This window comes from Enoplosus armatus, chromosome 7 (genome assembly GCF_043641665.1).
Source record: "Enoplosus armatus isolate fEnoArm2 chromosome 7, fEnoArm2.hap1, whole genome shotgun sequence".
Taxonomy (NCBI): Eukaryota; Metazoa; Chordata; class Actinopteri; order Centrarchiformes; family Enoplosidae; genus Enoplosus; species Enoplosus armatus.
This window is the reverse complement of record NC_092186.1, coordinates 13,981,696-14,004,632: the sequence shown is the minus strand read 5'-3', so window position 1 is coordinate 14,004,632 and position 22,937 is coordinate 13,981,696. Positions and strand designations below refer to the sequence as shown.

The window sequence follows — 22,937 nt, the reverse complement described above, 5'->3', positions numbered from 1 at the left end:
GTTAGTGTTTGTGCTGGAGAGGTGGAGGATCACGGTGACAGGGGATCGCGGCGAACCCCCCGCCTTGTGCAACACATCTTCTATTCTGCGGTAAAGATGGCGGCGTCAGAGGGGGCGCGCAGCGGCCGGACAACGGCAAAACGATTCTGAAAAGCTCCAGATTTGACCGAATCTCACTCGTTGGGTACCGTTAATTTCTGCTCGGATACCATCTGGATCACCGGAATAGAGACAATCGCTGTCACACGCCGGGGTTGCGATTTTATTGTTAAAGGCAGGGTGGGTGGGTTTCACTGATAGCTGCTAACAGGCTAGCCAAGCGAGCTAATACGGGCTAGTTAACGTTAGCTCCGTGAAGAAGAGCGGGGAGGGGATTGAGGAAGACTATTCGGGCCAGGCCGCTCCAGCTTGGGGGAATGTGAACCAGAGGTGCGCAGGGGGTTTGCTCGCTTCGTCCCTAACGTCCTCACGTCAAACTACCGGGATGGGACAGCAGGTAGGCCGCGTCGGTGAGGGCACATCGACCGGACTCCAGCCACCACAGCCCCACGCGTCCCAACCGCACCAAGGGAAGGGGAACCGGGGGAGCGGCGCCGGGAGGAGACCCCGAGAACCCGGCAGTAGCACCGGGACACCGCCAGGCAGGACTGCTGCAGTCAACGTGCCCGACCCAGGGATCAATATATTCACGCAGCATTCAGGTAACGAGAGAAGCACATTAAATAAAGAGGCGTGTATGATTATGAAGGAGTCCGTTTTTACATTGATGTGTGTTTAATGCTGATCAGCGTTTGCTAGCTGAGTCCATGCTAGTTTGACAACGACGCGTTAGCGGAAATAGCCATGCCAACCAGCCTTAGCTTTCCATGTCTCATCCATTTTACTGAGTCTGTGTGTGTGTGTGTGTGTGTGTGTGTTAATTTGTCCATTGTCTGTGTATACAGACATGAGGCCGTTTATTCACAAGAGGAATAACTAAATTGCTCCGATATAGCGGTATGTTGGAGTAAATGTATGTGCTGCATGTGACCTAGTGATCTCCAAAGGAGAGACAATGTTTTTGAAAAGAGGAAGAGTCTCCTGTGCTCAGCCTAAGGGTCATGACTGGAGGTTAGCTGGTTATGATTTCCTCCAAGGCCCCTCTGTGTGAGACTTCGTTTGGTAAACAGTGATTCTTGCCTCCGGTGGTTGAGTAGCAGTTCCACCCCATTAACTCACTATGGAAGCCACCAAAGGCTCACATTACAATACCTAGTGGGTTTCACATGCTCGCTTACATCCTCTGTCTGATAATGTCTACTGTTACAACACACTCAGCAAGCTGACTGCACAGTTTGATCCAGTGGGAAATCTGTGTGAATTATTTAAGTCACCTTCTGTCATTATTTGATTACAGTCATGCAAACATCAAAGTTTAAAGCTACTCTTATGTGATTTATATTTTAATACCCTAACGTCTCATTCTCACATGATCGGTGAAGTCATTAGGTTACTCATGTAGTACAGGAATAATGTAGGTTATATATAGGTTATTTTTTTCCCCCCGGGGATCAATAAAGTATTTCTGATTCTGATTCTGATTCTGATAAAAAGTAATATATAAAAAGACGCCCACAAAACAGAGGTTTGGCAGCACCTATCATCACCCATGTTACTGCCTCAGAGCAATAGCTAGGCATTGATATTGTTATCTGCTCTGTGAGTCATGACAAATAGTCCAGCAGTAACCCCTCCATGCCCTAGATGGCCTGCCTCCTACCTCCCAGCCTTCTCCCCTTAGGCAGGGTCTGTCTGTGGCTGATATGGGCTTATAAGTAATGGAGACGACAGGATGCCTAATTCGTGGCGTGCATAATATCATCATAATTGTAATGCATTTTATTCATAAAGGGCTTTTCTTAATACTGCAGTGTGTTTTACATGGCAATCAAGAAAGCACCCACACATGGTTTACCCTTACTTGATTGTACACTCTGGGTGTAAACTTGGTGGGATGGTTGTTGTCTGTCTACCTGCTGTTGGCTTTGTTTCTCACTCGTGTGTGTCCTCCAGTGGATGGTCACTTCACATGATATAAAGATGACATAGATGTAAAAGTATTGGCATAACTTTCCTTGTTTCCGCTGATGTCTCAGACCCACCTTCCTCACACCATTGCCGTGATCAAGGACACATAGAAGGTGCAAGCTTTTGGGCATGAAACACATTTTCAGTTCCCGACTGGCACATCTCAAAAGTAACCATCCTCAGCTTGAGGTACATACACAGACAGACAGATATACTAAGTGCAGCACCACTCAGTGTCTGAACTGTTCTGTTCTCTCCGATGTCGGGGCAGGAGTGGCCTTTTTATAGCAGCCAGGATGCAGTCACACAGCCACTCTGCAGAGAGACTGCTTCTCTTCAAAGCACACAATAATAGAACAAAGACTCTTAAGTGAGGAAGCTTGGGACTGTGCACTCAGTCCTCAACTGACTATCAAAGTGCCTTTTTTCTAGAAGTCTATTTATGTGATAATGATGCAGCATTATCTTACACGTCTGTGTGGGTGAAATTTTGATATTTTTCTAAGGAGGATATTTTGATTGTTACAAAGTCAGTGTTCGTTAGGACTAAAAGAAATCTTCATTTGTCATTTTTCTATTAATGTCTTCATCTTTAGTTTGTAAAATGTCAATAAATCACAAACACTCACAAGTTACAAGCCCAAATTGATGTGTTGCAGCTGCCAATGACCAGAAGCCACAAAACAAGTGTGTTATTTTTGTATAATGTATAATATGATATATAGCAGCTCCTTGAATTTATAATCATGTAGCCACAGTCATTTATGGGGTTTAATTCATCTGTTCAGCAATAGTTTTGATTGAATTGATGAAGCAGCTAGATTTGATTTCAGTTGATTTGACAATGACTTTGTGTGACCAGGTATTGTCAAGAGGAAGTTAAGATAAGATAAACTTAATTGAGCCTATGCAGGGAAGTCGAAGTGCCAAAGCAGCAAAAGGAAGTACAAGAACAGATTCGTAGTATAGTTATGAGTCAACCAGTGGGACGAGGTGTTGCTTTGACAGCAGCTCTAATTCAATGTGTGTTTTCATATCTGTTGGTGTTTGTGTTTTCTTAGGCAGAATGGCTTCAGTCTCTCCTACTGAAAGCTATCAGAGATCAACACGCTGAAGCGGTTTTATTAATCCAGCTTCATAACCACGTTATAACAGACTAGCATACTTTTGAGGCTAAGTGATGCCTTCTTGTTGTGTAATTGAAAGGTGGCAGTCTAAGAAGAATGTGTTGAAGTCATGCCCCTGTGTTGCTGCCTGTCTTTCCAGTGGGTATCAGTGGGTATCATATATGCACATGCTTCCACTAGAGTTTCTATCAGTATACCTGAAACCACTGAGTCATATTAGAGGAACAAACAAGACTCTAGCCATTGTCTGTTATCATGCCTGGCCCAGTGGCCTCTACCTCCCCTTTCCCTTCACGTCTCTCTCCCCAATAGTAGTGAATTGTCCAACATCTGTAGATTCCAGCTTTTGGGTGTCCACTTTAGACAAGGTGAGTCAGCTGCTGTCCCTTGCTCAGGTGGGCAGCAGTTCTCAGCTCATCATCACTAATGTAGCATCTCTGTCTCCCAGCAAGACAATGTTTATCCCACTAGACAGACAAGCCAGCTAGAAAAAACACTGAGCTAAACAAGGACAGACAGGGAGCAGACCGCCTCTGTGCTGATTCAAAGGGAGCTGGCCAGACAGCCACCTCTATGAGTATTGGTGAAAGTGCAGTATTGGTGAATCAGTGGCTGCAACATATTGATGGTTCCATCCCTTTAGCCTTGTCAGTAGTTCAGAGATTTCCATCTCTGCAGTGGGTTCATCTGATACACACACTGCAGTGGGGAGAGTCCTTTGAACTGACACAGAGGGGTGATTCTGCTGAAAAATCAGCCTCATTAATGAGGCCATTGCAAGGTTGCACTACAGTTGATTGCTTTTCGGTATTTGTCACTTTCACATGTCTTATAGTTTGAATTTCTTAAGTGATACCTATATCTCGCTTGTAAAAAAAAAATCTGAGGCCTGATTTTGTGTATTGACTGTGTAAAGAACCGGTAACGGTACTTTTGAAGGTTCTTTTTATAAAATCAACAAAGCGATAAGCTAATCTATTTTTACTCTAAACAGATCATAGAAATTGGGGCAGATGAGTGGATTGGAATATATTTTGGCAGCAGTACTGATAGTGAATGTAGAGCCAGCTCTACCTAAAGTGCAGCACTGTTAAAGCTGCCCAGAGGAGAAGAGAGATGCCTGGATCCAGGATCCAAGGACCTAAGCTGATTTGCATCACGGGTGAAATTAGATTAGAGACAAATCCACTTTTCTGTTGACTCTATGTGCTAAACCCCCAACAACCAGGATAAGTCACACAGCAGCCACTGCAATATCTGGAGAAAATCAAGTTTCAGATGCTTCAGTGGCTATGGGTGAGATTTTAATAGGCTTTAAAAGATAAATAACCTGAAGTAAAGATGCTCTGTTGATAAAAAGAAGTTAGTCAGTCCTAGTGGCTGCCATTAACCACTAGGAGGAGCCATGGCCACAGCTCCTCTGGGTGAAACTGACTAGAAATTAGGGCAAAAATTATGAGTCTGATTGTCTCACAGTTGGGAATAAGTGTGAGTAGATGGATGTGTTGCTAGAAGCATAGAGTGTTTCTGTGCAGATCATTTTAACACAATGCTTCATGTCTGAAGATAGCATGTACCATTGTGCACTCTGTAATGGTTGTGTGTTAAATAATTTATGTCTCTCTGTGCCTTCATCCTCATCCCAAGCCTGCCCTGTGCTACAACTGACTGCCAAGCCTCTCTATCCCCCAGCCTGAGCCTCTGCTACTTGCTACCAGCTCTGCCTGTCTACAACCATGTCTGTGTTGAAACCTGGCTGCTGTGATGGGCCTCAGTCCCAAATCTATCTAAGAAGAACTATGCCATTAAAAATCAGTAAAATCCCCATTAATTCGAGTTAATTTATTCATAATACATCACAACAACGTGCCATTTATCTCATTTGCATGTAATCATATTTTAAGAAATTTAACAAATAATGATAGTAATACCAGAGATGAAAAAAAATTAACAGCTGAGTTTTTGTCCCCCCCCCCCCAAGTTTTTGTGTCATTGTGACTGCATGCTTCTGTGTCCAAACTCACAGTTGTAGCCTTGAGTCTTTGCATCTGCTACCAGTCAACCTTCTGCAGTTCCCAAAACCACAGTCCTAGTTTTTTTCCTTGGCCTCGGCTCTCTGCAGCTTATATCATTAAAGAGTGAGGATTAATCAGAACTGTGAGTGATTGGCTGTGCAGATGGTGAAACCATCCTTTGCATCTGTCAGCTTAAAAACACCAAATGTTTTAAACTTTGCGGAGAAGTCTAGCCAAATTGTGGTAGCTGCTCCTGGTTAAATCGCAGTTTTCACTCTTCAGCTGCAATGTTGCAGCAGTGAAAAAATTAGATATGGGGTAGGAAAGGGGGGCAGTCCCTGTGCCAAGCCTGTTAAGCATTGATTTGCTTCCAGGATCAGTCCTCTGTTGCTGGCATTATCGCTGCTGCTTATCTTCTGGGTTGCAGGCTGGAGACTTGGCTCGAAACACACTCATGCACACACTTACTGCAAGACCCACACATGCATGCTCATGCATATACCCATTCTCACACACACACACTTTCTTTCTGTCTGTCCTCGTCAGTGAAGTTGTAATGTGGTGCAGCTCTTTAGAGGATTATCCAGCACGTCCTACTCCTTCAGTGTAATCGCCCACCAGCTGACCAGCCAGTCAGAAAACCTTAATCTGGGTGCCCTGGGGCACTGCTGTCCTCAAGTATCCTGTCTGATGCATGTGATTATTCTGAGAAGAGACGGCTGAACTTGTTAGTTTTACCGGACTTGGAGTGATTTGCTCAGTGAAGGATTTCAGATTACTTTTCAGCCTCGGTTACAGGCAGAATGAGAAGGATTTTCCGACAAACAATGTATAGACTTGTACAAAATGAATCCCTCTCAATCATCACTCGTCATAAGTGTGTGCCGTTGTCTGTATCTACAGAGACCCTACACTCACAGACTACACAGACGCCGGTATATTTCTATTATTTTGCTGTGTTCAGGACATCATAGTGGTGTGTAGCTCCCAGCCAATAACAGCGCGCATGGTGTGAGTGCGGATAACCAACCGCAACTGACAAATCCTACTCATTCTGCCTTTTAATTAGTTTCATATAATTAATAATTCTGCCACCCTCCACTGTCATGTTATGCGTTATCATTACATCAGTAAATAATGCTGTTAATCCAGTTTGAATTTGAGATGGTATGTGTAAGATGAGTAACCATATATGTGAGGAATGGCATGGCATGATACACTGAATGAGGATGCTCCACTGGGCTGTTTGGCAGCCAGAGGCATCTCAGCTATCTAACCGAGAGCACAGTGGAAGTAAAATCTTTTGGGCTCCGATCGCTTCTTTAAACTGAGTCATTGTAATGCAGCTTAAACGCACACCCTAGCACAGCTTAACCACACCACACACAGATTAGCTGTTCAGACATGAAGATTAGCCCCCGGATTCCTCTGTAAACCCTCACTGCAAAGAAAGAAGGGAAGCAAGCAGGAGGCAACAAAGAGAGTGTCTTTTATTTGGCTTTGGAAAGATCTGCTGCGGTGAACACACCTCTTTACCTGTGAGGAGTTGGCAACATAAACACACACCACAGCCAGACATTTTACATCATCCGCATACATGATGTGTTGGACAAGAGTGGGCAGATCTGCAGTGAGGACAGTGCTCTGACAACTACTCTAGTCATATCGGCTTAACTTTTCCATTCAGTGTACTTTTGTGTGAATTTATGGCTTCTGCTGGACAGAAAAACACACTTTCTTTTTGACCTGGGGATTGTGCAAGGCTAAAGTAGAAATACTTGTTAACAAGGGCACGTTCTTGCTTTTTTTATTTCTATTTTACATCACACCGACAATGATGTTTTTAAGCACAGACACCCAGTATTCTGCACCACACAGATCAGAGAGCCTGGATGACTCTACATTGTGTATGTATTGAAATATAATTATTAAATGTATGTGTAACTGGCCTTTAGCTCGTCAAGCAGTAGTTGCAATATTTGCCGTATGTGTGAAGCAGACCACTCTAGTGTGGATGACGAGTTTGTTTCAAGTCAACGTATGCCACTCATCCTCTCTGCTGTCACATAAAGGAGCACTTAGCTTTGTTACCAGCACACCTAAAGGGAAGCACTTAGAGCCCATTATTAACCCATAACAAGCCCTGAGAGGGGCAGGGCAGGGCAGGGTGAGCTGTGGGTTAGGGCTCCATTCTTCTCCATTCCAGGATGATCCACTGGCCCTTAGGCCCAGACTGCTGTTTGTCCACTCCCTAATTGGTGTATTTCCATTTAGGCAGCAGACGTGGACAGAGCTGAATAGAGAACATTCACAGGCGTTCCCTACAGCGGTCTGTGTGTGAGTGTAATTACTTGTTCAGAGAGGTTTGTGACACCAGGATGTGTGATGATTGAGGGAGACATGTGAATCTCCCAGTATGGACCTGCGTGAACTGTGGGCACAAGACAAGTGCATGCATGTATGTGGTTATTATGGTTATTAAGTATTATGTATCCAGTAGTTCCACTGCTGATGATAAACGAGGAAATATCTTCCTGAGCCAGTCCACACACACACACACACACACACTTGTGATGTGGCATTAATGAGACTATTGTCCTTTGTCCATTCCTCATGAACAACAACTGACTCTCCTCTCCAGCCATGGATTCTCTCTCTCTGCTTCTCAAACTGTTGATGGATTAAATCCTGTTTGTGACACATACATAAAAAGCATGTTAACTTACAATACAGTTCAACAAATATTTTTTTCCAGTATTGACTTACCTTGATCTTGATAAATCCATTAAACATTTACTCAAATGTCTACAATTAAACAAATGAGGATTACAAAGTTATCATTCTGCCAAAAAACGTTAAATGTACATTGTATCTCAGGCTCCAGCCCTCCTTTTATGTAGATATCTATGACTCCCCCGAGTTCTTCAACTTTTCTGTCGCTGAGTCTACCACAGGATCTGATCTGGCCTGTCCCATAGGCTTATGTAATGTGTTGTGTATGTGTGTCTCATCCGCAGCATTGTCTCAGGATTTTGTTCAGGCTTCCTGCAAGCAGGCAGCCGTCTATCTCCGCACCACCATCACTATGTGCTCTGCAGAGTTATTTCTGGATGTCATGCTGCTATGTTTTGTTCTCCAGCAGCTAAAAATACACCCTTACCTCGCTGGTCATGGGCTTCAGATACGATCTGTATTGTTTTTGATGAGGGTGTGTAGGTGATGTTATTGTGTTGTTTAATACTTTGGCGCAAGGTGGTGGGTTGGTGAAGTGAAAGCTTTGTAGACACATGGAGGCACAAACTCTCAACCAAACAGCTGCAGGGGAAGCAGCAGGGTTGTGGGACAGCCAAGGAGATAGTCTCACCATTGTTGTGTGTCTACATGTCATGTGTGCCTTAGGGCCAGGGTCACCTCTGTCCCAGCTGTCTTAGGGGGTGTAGGCTTGGCGTGCCCCCTCAGACTTGCAAATACCCTCTCTGCTTTGCTGAACACAAAGCCGTAGTTTCTTCAGAACGCACATGTGCTACACTTCACAGCACACACACACTGAGGCACCCGGACGGGCACACGACATACCCCACGCAGACCAACTGCTCCCTCAATCAAACGATTCAGCACATGAGTTTTGAGCTTGGCCAAGTGGAACAGCATCTTGCTTTTTGTCTGACATACGAAGGATTTAGAGGCGACTTAAGAAATACGATCAACTTAATGAAACTGGAACATGCTTTGCAAACAATTTGGTGTAATTAGGTTATTTGATTTGTGCCTTGGAATACTTGAGTAGTCAGTGATTGAGTTTCTTTTTGTGTCTTACTTTTTGTCTTTGACAAATGTGTATGGCATAATATCACTATTTCATTAAAAACATTCCTGAGAAGAGTGATGTGATACGTAGCTGTGTAAGAGGAGCAGCTCTGACAGTTGGCTCAGTCTGGCTACAGCAGTTGCAGTCATGCACATTTACACACTTCTTACTGACACACACACACACACACACACACACACACACACACACAGAAATAAAAGTGTAGGTCAATAGGACCCCCCACCCCCACTCCCACCTAGGGGAACAAGACCAGCCATCTGCTGTTGCCACAGTGCTGGTCCAGGCCTCACACACACCCACACCGCACATACACATACACATGCACACACGTCACATTCAGCTCAACTTTCCTCCATACCATACATCCTGCCCTACCCCCCAACCTCTGTGTATACATGCCCCCCCCCCCCTTACCACACGCCTTTCTCGCTCCCTCTCTCTGCCACGTTTTGCCATCCCTTACAGTGCATTAAACCACAGAGAACATCAGTCATGGATGTCTGTGCTCTCCAGATGGACCTTGGAAATCTTGACTCCCTTAGGCCACATCAAAGCTAGTAGGGAGTTCCCAGCAGGAGGCTGCTAGTCACTACTGTAACTTCAGAAGTTTAGGCGGTTTGATTCAAGGACAGCGTGGGTAAATACTTTGTCTGGGGGGTCTCCGTCTCTCCGATTTCTTCGCGTATAGCATTTGTACTCCCACAGTGAAGGAGATGGTTTAAACACGTAGCTCGTGCTCCTTAGTCTTTTTTTTTTTTGCCAGGAGAATGAACACTTGTGCTTTTCAGTCTCCATCGTCTCAGTCCACATAGACTCAAGCTTTAAAGCAACTGTTCAGAGTCAGCACAGCGGATCGAGAAAGCCACAGTGTTTCTTTGGATACTGGGACTGGTAGCTGACCAGACCAGGGCAGAAGATGTACTGGGAACTGTGGCTGAGCCAGGTCACGGCCAGTGCTGCGCTGCAGTGCATGCTGGTCCAGAACAAAGGTGGGCAAGCCTTGTGTGTAGATGTGGAAGCATAGTGGACAGACAGGACAATACAGAGCTGAATCGTTTGGCAAAGGTGAAAGATATTGAGTGTTGGTTTGAACATTACCCTACATGTGCCTGCCACATGGTGTAGACTAACAATGGAAAATGCTTATTTTCTTGATGAATTTCTGCCAACTTTGCAAGATTAGAACAATGGCACTGAATGCTTTGAATTTGCATGGAACAAACTGAACTGTTCTAAGGAAAAATTGACCATTTAACATGGCTTAATCGCCAGTGTCTCAAAAGCTTAGAGTGAAAAGGCTGCACCATTCTCACTGACTTACTCATTATGGTCTGATGTTAAAAAGTTGTCAAACATTTATCAAGTTTATGTTCTCAAATTAAAAAAACAAATCTAAAAGAAATGTTAACTTCTGAGCTGTGTGATCTGTATCTGCTTTATCACATGAGACTAAATATCTTGTCATATTGTTTTAATGTAGTTTTTTCTGTTGTTAAAGGCTGCATTACAATTGTGAAATTAAAAAAATTAAAAAACACTTAATCTCTGACAATTATATCTACACTATGTTTTTTTCATTTGATTCACCATGAGGGCTACAGTATTCATACTGCACCTACAAAATCTGACCCTGTTGGCAATAATGAAACCTGTGTTACGAGTCTTACATTGAATGTTTCACTGCCAACTGTAATTGCAACCACAGAATCAGTCCATGGTGGCTCAAGGTGAAAAGACAACATGACAGGATGATATGCCTGCTAATTAGTGCTTGTTATTAAAAGCACAATTACTTACAAGAGGGAGTCATTTGTCAGGTCCGACAGTAAACAACTGCTTCCGGAGGACTGTTATGAATCAGCTAGTTTTCTTAGAATACATTAGAACTGCTCCAGGTGGAGGAAACTGTTACGAATCAACTAGTTTTCCCTGAAAGCGTAGGTGGTAGCTTGTAGTGACCGCAGATGTTGAAAACCGGAAGTTAACCATTAGCTGTCCTCATAAATGCCTTATGTTGTTTTATGTTAAAATTCCAAGTCATACCCATGTGATTTGTTTTCTTAATCTTGGACTTCAACATTAACTATTTAGTTGCAGGATTCAAGACCACACCATTCTAATTAAATAATGACAGTTTGTGCTAATGTAGTTCACTGCTAAACCACTGTTTATGGTCTTGCCATCATTGTTGGGTTTGTAGTGCTTTCCCTGTTGTTTCTCCAATATTTTTCTCACATGGACAAAATATGAACACCACTCGCTGTAATGCTATCCTAAACAACTAAAGCCCCCAAAAGAACCATGGAGTTAAATGAACATAGTACGGCTGTTGTTTTGGATTATATTACACTGTGTGTACATTTTAAGCAAGTGAACATAAATTAAACACCAAATCTGTCATTTCTTTCAGTAATAGAGTTGTAACATTGCAGCCAGTGTACATAGATTAGATCTTGTGCATCTGCTAAGGACATTGTTCATGTTTCAAAGTGATTCTATGAATACATGAATTAAGAGTCACTCTGTTAATGTTTGTGTCACAGAGTCCACCTTATTTTAAGGCAAAAAAAACTATTTAAAAGATTCTCTCTTTCGCCACCCTCCTCTCCCACTCGCTCAGCAGCTGTCCAGACATGCAGTGACTGTAGCAGCAGCTGTCGAGTGTAGTATGTATTAGCCACGCATGTACTAGTTCATCATTGTGTGTATGTGGGTGTGGGTTATGTAGCTATGGTAATCACTGCATCCTGTCTAGAGAGAATCTTTCCTATCCCAGTGTTGTAGCTCCTCCCTCTTGCTCTCTATGTATATACACACACACAAAAACGCTCCCACCTCAGATCTTACCTGGCACGGCAGGCCTCTGTGTGTAGCCAGTGATAACATTGCTCTTCAGAGAGTGGATTGGTAAAGTAATGCCTTTGAGGTGCCTGCAGGCAAGCAGCAGTTTTGAAGAAGAGTGGACAGCTCTGAGCGGCTGTCATCTTCACACAGGGCTCAGGCAGGGGAAACCATCTGGACAGACAGGTAGAGGATCTGCGAAATGGACTCTTAGGAATATGGAGAATTCAATCTGTACCATTTGGTCAGAGGGCATCAGTCTTACCACTCAGCTACCAAATACTTTTTGCCTCAAGACAGTACTGGAAGTGGACAGCTTTTTGTGATCAGTTTGTGCTGAGTGATTAGTTACAAAACAACTCATTGTAATGGGTTCCAGTGTGTTAGACTGTACATTTAGTCTGCGATTGTGATTTTTGTTTTTTACCCACTGTTCACCTGTGTAGATTATTTTCCATTTTCAGTTACACTTAGCTTTCAAGTCTCATAGTTTGTCTTCTCTCTCCCTGACCCTTGCTCCTCGTCTCTCTCTCCAGAAGCTCTCCACCGGCCTTTCGGCCTGGACACGGCGGCGCTGACTGAGGCGGTGCGCTGGAGCTCCAAGGAGAACCTACTGGGGGCGGCCGAGAGCGACCCTAACCTCTTCGTTGCACTTTATGACTTTGTCGCCAGCGGAGACAACACGCTCAGCATCACTAAAGGTAAACAATGGCGTGCTGCTGTGACTTTTCTCTCTGATTTCACAATGTACTGAAACAATACTTGAAAGACTTCAGTACACTCAATGCATCACCACAGAAGGTTGTTACTAAGCTACGTGATGTTATTCCTGTAGAGATTTGTCCACGTCATTGATCATCTCAACCACGCCTTCCTAAGCCACACTGTTGTCATTTGTTGCAACAGAATAGAGGGATTTCCTTATATGTAGTAAAGAGTCATTGGTAAAATCCTTAAGGCAATGCCATTGATTGGCAGGTCAGCAACTCCTTGAAAGAGTAGTAGAGCTGTTTTATGAGTAAAAGTGTAGTTATGCCAGAGGAATGTGGTGTGTCAATAGAGCTTACCCAACCGTCTATAATTTCACCCTGTCCTGACATCAGCAGGTATCTGAACCCAGCCTATAGTTTTCTTTGTCACCCACCCACACACCCCACATCCCTCCTTCACACTATACTTTAAACATTTACCCCACTTGTGAGACAAATGTTTTTCTACTGTATTATCCACTAGTCCAGAGGTTGAACATTAATATTAGAGCCTGTAACAAGCAAATGTTATCTGGAACCTGTGCTGATAACATGACTAAAATACAAGTGATGCTTATACTATGGCTTAATCTTTTCACTATTTTCTTATTTCCCACTCCTTCCTCCATTACACGCACTCTGTCTTCAGTCCAAACCTCCTCTCTCTCAACCAGGAGCAGTTAACCAGTCAACTAGCTCTCCCCTGAGTAATGAGCTTAAAATATCCTCATAATATTATCCAGAGACAGCCAACCGATCTAAAGCATTAAACGTGGCAGAGTGTGTTAATTATCCATCGTTTTAGGACTTCCACGGCAGCTGCCTGGGATGGAAATGATGTTTAGACCCTGACTCATGGAGTGAATCTGAGATTCCTGCCCACATGCAAGAACATGTGCACTCCCAGGCTCCACTGCACTTTTCCTATCTGTCCAGCTCTTTGCTCTGTCACATGGAAACATCCAGGCATGCCTCTAATGCGGCGTTAATATGGAATACATTCAACTGTAATAATAACAGGTGGATGAGCGCAGTGGGCAGAGGCTGATCGCAGAGAGGGACTTAGCAGGCTTGTGTCATGGGCTATTCGTTGTCTCTTCTCTCTGCTAGGCCAAAGCAGGCTAGGCCAGACCAGACCAGAGTCCTGCTTCAGGCACACATTGCGCCCAGTGTGAGGCAGGGAGGCAGTCAGTGTTTCCACTCGCTCAAAACCTACAGACACAGAGGAGACTGATGGATTGGTGGGCTGAATGTGGATAACCATCTCTGTTTAATGTAGTTCTGTGGATTGCAAGCATTGAGTGTTTTGTTTTAAGGGCTAGACCTGCAGCTCTGGTTCGTGGTTATATGTTGGTGGGCCATGGTTGTCTTACTTACTGTAATTCCTTAAGTTGAATGTCTGCTGTTTCTCACAGTTTAAGGTATTATGTGACAGAGTCATGATAGCCTAAAGCAGCATTCAAATCGACTCTAACTCTGCCTGAAAAACTGTAGTCACAAATGAGGCGCACATTCCTGGTAGATAACTTTGTAATGCTGTATTTCTATTGTTTATTTCCCAACAAAAGATCAAATATTTGCTGCTGTGATAACTTTGCAGAATAGTAACGTCCTGTCACTGAGTGAACTGCTGTGCAGTGTTTTGGCATCTGATAAGCCTTTAAGCTCATTAATCTGTTACTCCACATGGATCATATTTCATTGTCTTACCGATATCTGAAGTAACACACCCACACCAACACAGCCCCTTTTGTTGCTTTACCAGAAAATGGCTTGGTTGAGTAACATACCATGTGGTCATCAGAGTTGCTGAAAGAATTCAAGGGTTAAAGGATACTTTGTAAGTAAAACTTTGAGTCTGAGTGGAGAAAGAGATAAAGACAGATATAGACAAGTAGAAAAGGCGTGGTGGAAGTGCAGCGGTAGCTAGACTGATGCTTCGTCCTCCCTCCCTGGGCTGGCTGAGTGCCTGCTTTCTGCTAAACCATCCCTCCCAGCCAGTCACTGCCCTCTTTCTTCTCTTTCGTCTTCCCCTTTTCTTTCTCCAATCCTCCATCAGACTGACTGATCACTGCTTCATTCAGTGTTGTTTGTTGTACCGATGCCCCCCTCCCCCATGTCTCCAGCATATCAGCCACTCTGCACCCTCATGTCTCCCGTACTTGCATCAGAGAGAGACAGATAGAGACAGCAGACCAAGTTACTACATGCCTGGTTTTGCCTAGCCCTCTATGACAGATATGCAGTTCACCCAACCCTATCATTGTTCCATAGCTTTTGATGTAGTTTCAACAAGAGGCACGTCGTATCATGACTCCTCTCTCCTTTGTGTAGTATGTTTGTATTATGGCTCCATGACGCTGTGACCTGATGAGGAATTTCATTCTACTTTCTGTCGCGAAGGAACTTGAAAGAACTGAAGTAATGAAATCCTGTAATCAGCGTCAGATATTTAATCATAAAACATTAGCACCTTTTCTTCGAACTCATGCTCGTGATAAGTTTTATCTCCACGTTTCAATTTTAAGCATTTGGCAAAATTACTTGCCAGGCTTACTCCTGTACTGATTAGCTATTGTCTCTTTCTAAAGGGCACTTAAGCAGTACGCGTAGATGAGATAAAAGCCATGAACATGTGACTCTTTTACCATATTAATCTTTCTAACCACCAGTCCATGCTGCCGCTGATTATATCACCATTAGATCAAATCTTACAAGCTGCCCCTCCCATGTCCAGGTGAGAAGCTGCGTGTGCTTGGCTACAACCAGAATGGGGAGTGGAGTGAAGTACGCTCTAAGAACGGCCAGGGTTGGGTGCCCTCCAACTACATCACGCCAGTCAACAGTCTGGAGAAGCATAGCTGGTACCATGGGCCCGTGTCACGCAGCGCCGCAGAGTACCTGCTCTCGTCCCTCATCAACGGCAGTTTCCTGGTCCGGGAAAGCGAGAGCAGCCCCGGGCAGCTGTCAATTTCTCTCCGCTATGAAGGGAGAGTCTACCACTACCGGATCAACACAGCTTCTGATGCAAAGGTAGAGTGAAGTAGAGTTTAGAGTGGTCCAGAAAAATGGAAGAATGTTAGGACCTTGACATCATTTATTAACTCTGTCCCTCTCTTCATGCTTTCCTCTTGTCCTTTGTCCTCGCCCATCTCCATGCTTCCCCATCCCCTCCCCCTCAGGTGTATGTGACGTCTGAGAGCCGCTTTGCTACCCTGGCCGAGCTGGTCCACCACCACTCCACTGTAGCTGATGGCCTGGTCACCACCCTGCACTACCCAGCACCCAAATGTAACAAGCCCACAGTGTACGGTGTGTCACCCATCCATGACAAGTGGGAGATGGAGCGCACAGACATCACCATGAAGCACAAGTTGGGAGGAGGCCAGTATGGGGAGGTGTACGTGGGAGTGTGGAAAAAGTACAACCTCACGGTGGCTGTCAAAACACTCAAGGTAAGCTGGCCCTCTTGTCATTATTTAATTTCACAGAACAAGGAAGCTGAATTTTAAAAGATACTCTGATGGTTATTATCTCAGCACCTTTGTATCTGTACATGATGGGCCATGGGCAAAACAATGGTATAGATCACCACCTGCAGGTTGAATTTGGTATTACATGTTACCATCACTTTAGATACTGTATGTTACATGTTACCAACTGCTATGTCTGTCCAACCCACCGATACGATTCCTCTTTTTTTTCATTTTCTATAATGACAGGAGGACACCATGGAAGTTGAAGAATTTCTGAAAGAGGCAGCAGTTATGAAGGAGGTCAAACACCCAAATCTTGTTCAGCTACTAGGTCAGTATTTAGTCACCAATGATTGTATGTTGATGAAGCTTTGCTTTCATTTTATTTACTTCATTACATTCTGACCTCTGAAATCTTGAGCTGGCTTCAACAGACATATTCACTCATAGTGGTTGTTTGCATCTGTATTCTAACTGCTGCCTCTCCCACAGGTGTGTGTACGCTGGAACCTCCGTTCTATATCGTGACAGAGTACATGCCACACGGCAACCTGCTGGACTACCTGAGAGATTGTGACAAGGAGGAGGTGAATGCTGTGGTGCTGCTCTACATGGCCACGCAGATCTCCTCTGCCATGGAATACCTGGAGAAGAAAAACTTCATACACAGGTAAGGGCATAGTGTGTGTGTATGTGTGTGTGTGTGTGTGTGTGTGTGTCTGTGTGTGTGTGTGTGTGTGTGTGTGTATGTGTGTGTGTGTGTGCGTGTGCGCGTGCGCGTGCCTCTCTTTGCCTCTCTTTTGTCCAAATCATATATCAAAGTAGTCTCATTTCTCTCACTGTCCCACCTTGATTCCCTTCTTCCTCTCTATCTCCCTCTCCTCTGCTTGCTTCACTATCTCTCTCTCAGGGATCTTGCAGCAAGGAACTGCCTGGTCGGGGAGAATCATGTGGTGAAGGTTGCAGACTTTGGCCTGAGCAGGCTGATGACTGGTGACACCTACACTGCCCATGCAGGGGCCAAGTTCCCCATCAAATGGACAGCACCAGAGAGCCTTGCGTACAACACCTTCTCCATCAAGTCTGATGTCTGGGGTAAGCAGTACATGTGCATACATTCATACAGTGTTGATTTTTCTGTCTTGTCGCTTATTTCCAATGTGCTCCTGTTTGATCCTCTGAGCATTTCTTCCTTACAGCATTCGGGGTGCTGCTATGGGAAATTGCCACCTATGGCATGTCTCCATACCCCGGCATCGATCTGTCTCAGGTGTATGACCTCCTGGAGAAAGGTTACCGCATGGAACAGCCCGAGGGATGTCCACCCAAAGTCTATGAACTCATGAGAGCTTGTGAGTAGTTGATATCTTACCTACCTCTTACATATTCACCACATGGGTGCACTCCAGTGAAAAGACATGAATAGAGGTTGACAGCATGCATTCCAAAAAGTTGGGTTGCCCATTAGTCTTTCCTAGATTTCTGTCACATCTTTGTCATGTCACAATTCACTCCATCCCCCTCCATACTGTCTTAAAACTTGTCATTGTTATTAGAAGAAAAAAACAAGACTGACAAAATATAGTCTGGAATTACAGGATCTGTGAAAGACCAGATTACTTTAAAATGATTTTAAGTCATGTATAGTCGTCAAAAACAATACTTTCTTGTAGTAACATGCCTTTTTGTATGTCTCTCTACCAGGCTGGCAGTGGAGCCCATTAGATCGGCCTTCATTTGCAGAGATCCACCAAGCCTTCGAAACAATGTTCCATGACTCCAGCATCTCTGAAGGTACGAACATGTAGCTTCTCTTCAGCTTCAACTGTCAGGCTTTTGTGCAGCTCAAAACCTGCTTTTCATAAAGTGTCTAAAATCTCTGCACTGAATAAAATGCAGGCAAACTGGACTTACTTTTGTTAGCTGAGCTGCCAGTTCAATCAGATGAAACTTTATTAATCCTTGTTAAGAAAACAGTGCCATTGGAGCAGCAAAGTGTTTAAAATACGGGTAGTAAGAGAAGAAGGAATAGAGGTGTAAAATTAGAAAAGGAAAAGGGAGAGAACAGTTTATACCTGACCACATAATGCAAATTATTTAATGAGGGTTAAAACACTGTCATGTAAATTAATGTAGGTTTATTTGGTCATCAAACAAATGTATGTTGGTTTAAATTTGGATTGTGACTGCCTTCTGATGGAGTTTTCTTTCTTTTTTGTACAGAGGTAGCAGAGGAGCTGTGTAAGACAGCCTCCTCTGGTCACTGCGGACCACTGCACTCTTTCAGTCACGACATGCCCCTGTTGCCTTCCAAATCTCGCACACTCCACAAGCACACAGAAAACAAGGAAAACATTGAGGGTGGACTCGACGGACGGTCTGACCACAGCACGCACGGTCACTCAGGTACAGCCAGACATGCCCACCTTACTACCAACCAGTCAGATGCACCACATTATGATTCTGCAGGTAAACCAGCGGACACAGAGTCACAGAGTCAACTGCAGCGCCGGCAAGCCCGCCGTCTGAGAGGAAGGGCTGTCATTTTCCCCACCAACTGACTGCCAGTGCCAGCATCTGTCTGGCATCCAGTCGATCATCCAGTGCTGTCTCAAGGCGGTTCTGCAAGCACAGCCTGACATAGTCCCTATACATTGGCTTAGAATTACAACTGTGTCAGCACTTGAGAATTTCATTAAAAAGTATTTGATTTCTAGGGTTCAAGGTTATATTTATTTAGCCATGAAACTTCAGTGCTCAAATCCATCATCTAACACCAATTAAAAGATACTGAAATACTAGTAGAGATACTGAAATACCTGCCATCTTTACCAACATCATGTAGTACTGAAGGATAATGGAGAGAAAATACTACTCTGCAAGACTTCCACTACATTACCACTACGTTTAATACTTTCTTTAGCCTGTCTTTACAAGTTTTACTAATATTACTAGTATCTAATATCCATTACACATTAGTGTAACGGATAATACATTAGTTCCATGCACAATATATATAGATGACAACATTTTAGCATTACCATTAAAAGATTTCAGTTTCCTCAAACACTCAAAATTATCTATCATGTGATCCATGGGCTCACTCTAAGTCAACCACAAACTGATCTACATGTTCAGCCACTGTTCCTTTTCCTCTGACACTTATACAGTGCTTAACAAATTTATTAGACCACCTGTCATAAAAATGAGAAAACACAAATATTTTAGAAATCTGTCAAAAACTTGTATTGTATTGTTATTTATTAGGCAAATAACAAACTGGAACAACTAAATAGTCCTTATTCACATATATTAACCAAAAAACCTCCTTTGGCCCTGATAACAGCTTGCATTCTTGCAACCACAAAACACATTTTTCCGTTCAGGAATGCAAGTAAATAACTGTAATTTGGTATCTCAATCAAAAAATAATAATGTGCTTTACTATTTTTTTCTGCTTTTTTGTAAAACAGTAAATTTGAAAATTCATGGATAACAAAAATAATTATATTTAAGCATTAAAGATATCATTTTGATTAAAGAGCTTGGCTTGCACATACCGGTGGATTAACCATTACAGAAACATAAAATATTTTGGTAATCAGCAATACTGTTAATTTGGGACAGCGGTGGCAAACACCTTACACTGGGTGGTGGTCTAATAAATTTGTTAAACACTGTATATGGAAGCTGTTTGTTACCTGTGATTGAATGTCTTGTCCTATTTGTTGCGTTACTATTATTCCCATATCCCAATCAATACTTCATGTATTTACATTTACTAACCCTAATATTAAATTTCCATAATATTATTTGTCTTGTCTTGTTTAAGTTATTTATTTGTTTTATGTTTAAAATAAACTTTTGTGTCGTGCGTGTTTACCTGATGTGTAAAGAAGACTGAAGACGTCTGTCCTGTTCTTTGTCTTGTCTGCCTTTTTTTCCCACCTCTTGAGATATTTTTGTTTAGCTTTTATGTTTTGGTCCATGAAGTATTTGCCAATAAATTGAACAGCAGCTTTCATTAAGTCATAAATCCAATAAAAGAGATGTGAACATGCAGAATTTTTCACAGCACAAGACTCTTGAAGTGTAAAACATCAAGTGTACATATGATAATAATGAAACCAGTTACCATCTTTTTACTTTATGTGTCGTGTTAATATTTCTCGCCTGTATGCATTTATATTTACATGCAAATGCTATTGATAAAGAGAGAGCCATGCCGTGTGAGTGAACTAATAGTGCCCTCATTCACGTCACATAACTTTTGTAGGTATAATGGATTAGGTTTTGCAGTTTTCTCCTCCACAAGTCCTAATTTATTGCCTGATTAGAGAAAACTGCACTCTGCATTCTGTATTGATTTGAAGGCCAGCAGAGCTGTGTATAGAAATGTATTTCCCTCTTTGAGCAAAGCTACACGATAGTCCTAGTAACAAGGGTTGGGCAGCTTCTGTGTGACATGTTATCAAGTGTATTCATCATCCCCTCTTTTACAAGAGCAACTTGTAAATCATTGAATTAGTGTGTACATGTGTGTGACTGGCATGGCCTCAAAACTTTCCATCCCTTTTCCTGAAATGCTTTTTAACTTATGAGTCCCCAAGGAGGAACAGCTTTAAGATAGAGAGGGAGCACACAGCTGTCTGATGCAATGAGTGACATTAATGTATCGGCAAGCATATTGAGATCAGTATTGTGTTCATTAGCTGTTTCTTGTAAGATATTAAGCAACCTTTAAACAAATAATGGATGTGTTCCTGCTGAGTTCAGCCAAGCTTTGATGTATTGTTTTAATCTAGCCCTCTCTTCTCTTTCCAGGCTGGGCTTCTACTTTGTTTGGAGGGGATGGCCGATCAGGCAGCTCCCCGGCTCTGCCCAGAAAACAGCAGCCACGAGATAAATCTCCCGGCAGCCTTTTAGAGGATGCACAGGATATGGGCACATTTACACGAGACCGCAAGACTGGCTTCTTTAGCTCCTTCATAAAGAAGAAATCTTCCTCTTCTTCTTCCTCACCATCCTCTCAGCTCCAACAGAACCTCCCAACGCCACCCAAGAGGAGCAGTTCTTTCCGGGAGATGGAAACACAGCCTCACAAGAAATACGAGCCTACTGCTGATTTCAGCGCTCCCCCTCCCCTACCCCAGTCGGACAGTCTTGGTGGCTTCTCTGCCTCTCCCTCTCACTCCCATGGGGAACCCACCCAGGGTCAGTCACGCTGCTGTGGGGCTGCATTTGGACAGAAACCCTCTGGTGGGGGCCTTGGTTCACAGGTGACAAGTGGCAGCAGTTGGGGTGGGTTAGCTGGTTTTTTCACCCCTAGACTCATCAAAAAGACCCTGGGATTACGGACAGGAAAGACAACCTCTTCAGAGGAGGGTGGTAGTATAGCTGGAGGGCCTAAACCCTTCCCTAGGTCCAATTCTACCTCCTCAATGTCTGCTGGGCTGCCAGACCTGGAGCGCATGGCTCTGACTTTACCCAGGAACCGTAGTACTAAACCCCCTTTAGAGAGGACAGCCTCTACAACCTCCCAGCCAGAGAATGGGGCTGCACGGCCCTCAGAAACTCTGCTGAGGAGGCTGGATGAGGGGACTGCACAGATCAGGGAAAGGCCCAAAGCCAAGCTACTGCCCCGGGGCACTGCTGTAGGGGTGAGGGCACCAGGGGTTGGGGGGGAGGTAGGAGAATCTGACAGTCTGTCTCGGGTCAGGGAGGGTAGAGAGGAGAGTGGTGGAGGACTGGACAGGCAGCAGAGTTGGTCATCTCCCTCTAAAACTTCTAGTTCGAGTGCTTCATCAGCTGCAGCAGGTGCACCAACCCACAACCACAAAGTTCCAGTCCTGATCTCCCCCACGCTGAAGCACAGCCCAGCTGACGTGCACCTGGTCGGGCTAGACTCTCAGGGGAACCGCTTCAAACTGCTGTCTGAGCACCAAGCAGACCGGGACAGGCCACGACTTGTAAAACCCAAGTGTGCTCCTCCTCCCCCTCCCACTCTGCGCAGCCTGCAACACTCCTACAGTGGCGACGGAGAGGAGCAGGTAGGAGGAGCACCTGTGGAAGTAAACGGAGACACATTAAAAGGCCACCGGTCAGGGCGAATGTCAGGAGGAGCGTCGACGGGCAGACCGTCAGTGCCGCCACCACAAGTGCCTCCTGCTTCTTCCTCCTTCTTTTCCTCTTGCTCTGCCAGCACCAACACAACTCCCACCAAAATGGCCAACGGAGCCACCACCACTGCCTCCTCCTCACACACAGCACCATCTGCCGGTTCCAAAGTGGCACTTCGGCGAACCAGGCAGCAAGTGGAGAGGGTGCCCCTGGAGCGGGTTAGTCGTGAGGCCCTGCTGGAGTGTGCTGAGTGCCTGAGCAGCGCCCTCCACGCCAGCTCCGAAAGCCCCGCCAGCAGCCAGGTGCTGGATGCTGGCCACCAGCTGCTAGACTACTGCTCAGGTTATGTGGACTGCATCCCTCAGATGAGGAACAAATTTGCCTTCCGAGAGGCAGTGGGGAAGCTGGAGCTCAGCCTGCAGGAACTGAGGGCCTCGTCCTCAGGAGGTGGAGGGCTGAGCAGTGTGGGGCCCAACACTGTACTGGACAACCTGCACGGCTGTATTAAAGAGATTACTGACGTAGTACAGAGGTAGCCACTGTGACACCAACTGTCACCTCTAACTACCCGACAGATCACTTATATTCCCTTTTTTATGTTTCCGGTTCTATTGACAGCTTTTTGGGGGACGAAATGAGACGAATCTCTAAAGTACCTCAGAGAAATCACTACAAAATTTAATCTTTTTATTGTTTACAAACAACTGTTTCAT

At 44.3% G+C, this 22,937-nt stretch overlaps 1 protein-coding gene across 2 annotated transcripts; it reads left to right on the top strand.

Moving 5' to 3' along the window:
- The first annotated feature begins 484 nt into the window (after window positions 1-484).
- abl2 (c-abl oncogene 2, non-receptor tyrosine kinase) lies at window positions 485-22,937 on the top strand. 2 transcript variants are annotated; one of them, XM_070908544.1, is made up of 11 exons: window positions 485-701; window positions 12,416-12,580; window positions 15,366-15,661; window positions 15,811-16,083; window positions 16,351-16,435; window positions 16,597-16,774; window positions 17,015-17,199; window positions 17,304-17,456; window positions 17,809-17,898; window positions 18,328-18,510; window positions 20,929-22,937. In XM_070908544.1, the coding sequence occupies exons 1-11, from the start codon at window positions 485-487 to the stop codon at window positions 22,758-22,760; spliced, it is 3,657 nt and encodes a 1,218-aa protein (XP_070764645.1). In that variant the 3' UTR covers window positions 22,761-22,937. The 2 variants fall into 2 exon arrangements, with proteins under 2 accessions (XP_070764645.1, XP_070764646.1); XM_070908545.1 differs by lacking the exons at window positions 485-701; window positions 20,929-22,937 and adding an exon at window positions 11,898-12,065 and having other exon boundaries at window positions 18,328-19,918.

Excerpts from the sequence above, each read along its gene's own strand:
- abl2 (XM_070908544.1), top strand. The coding sequence starts at position 485 with ATGGGACAGCAGGTAGGCCGCGTCGGTGAGGGCACATCGACCGGACTC. Across the intron at positions 15,662-15,810 it reads ACACAGCTTCTGATGCAAAG|GTGTATGTGACGTCTGAGAG; the intron begins GTAGAGTGAAGT and ends CCTCCCCCTCAG. Across the intron at positions 16,084-16,350 it reads TGGCTGTCAAAACACTCAAG|GAGGACACCATGGAAGTTGA; the intron begins GTAAGCTGGCCC and ends CTATAATGACAG.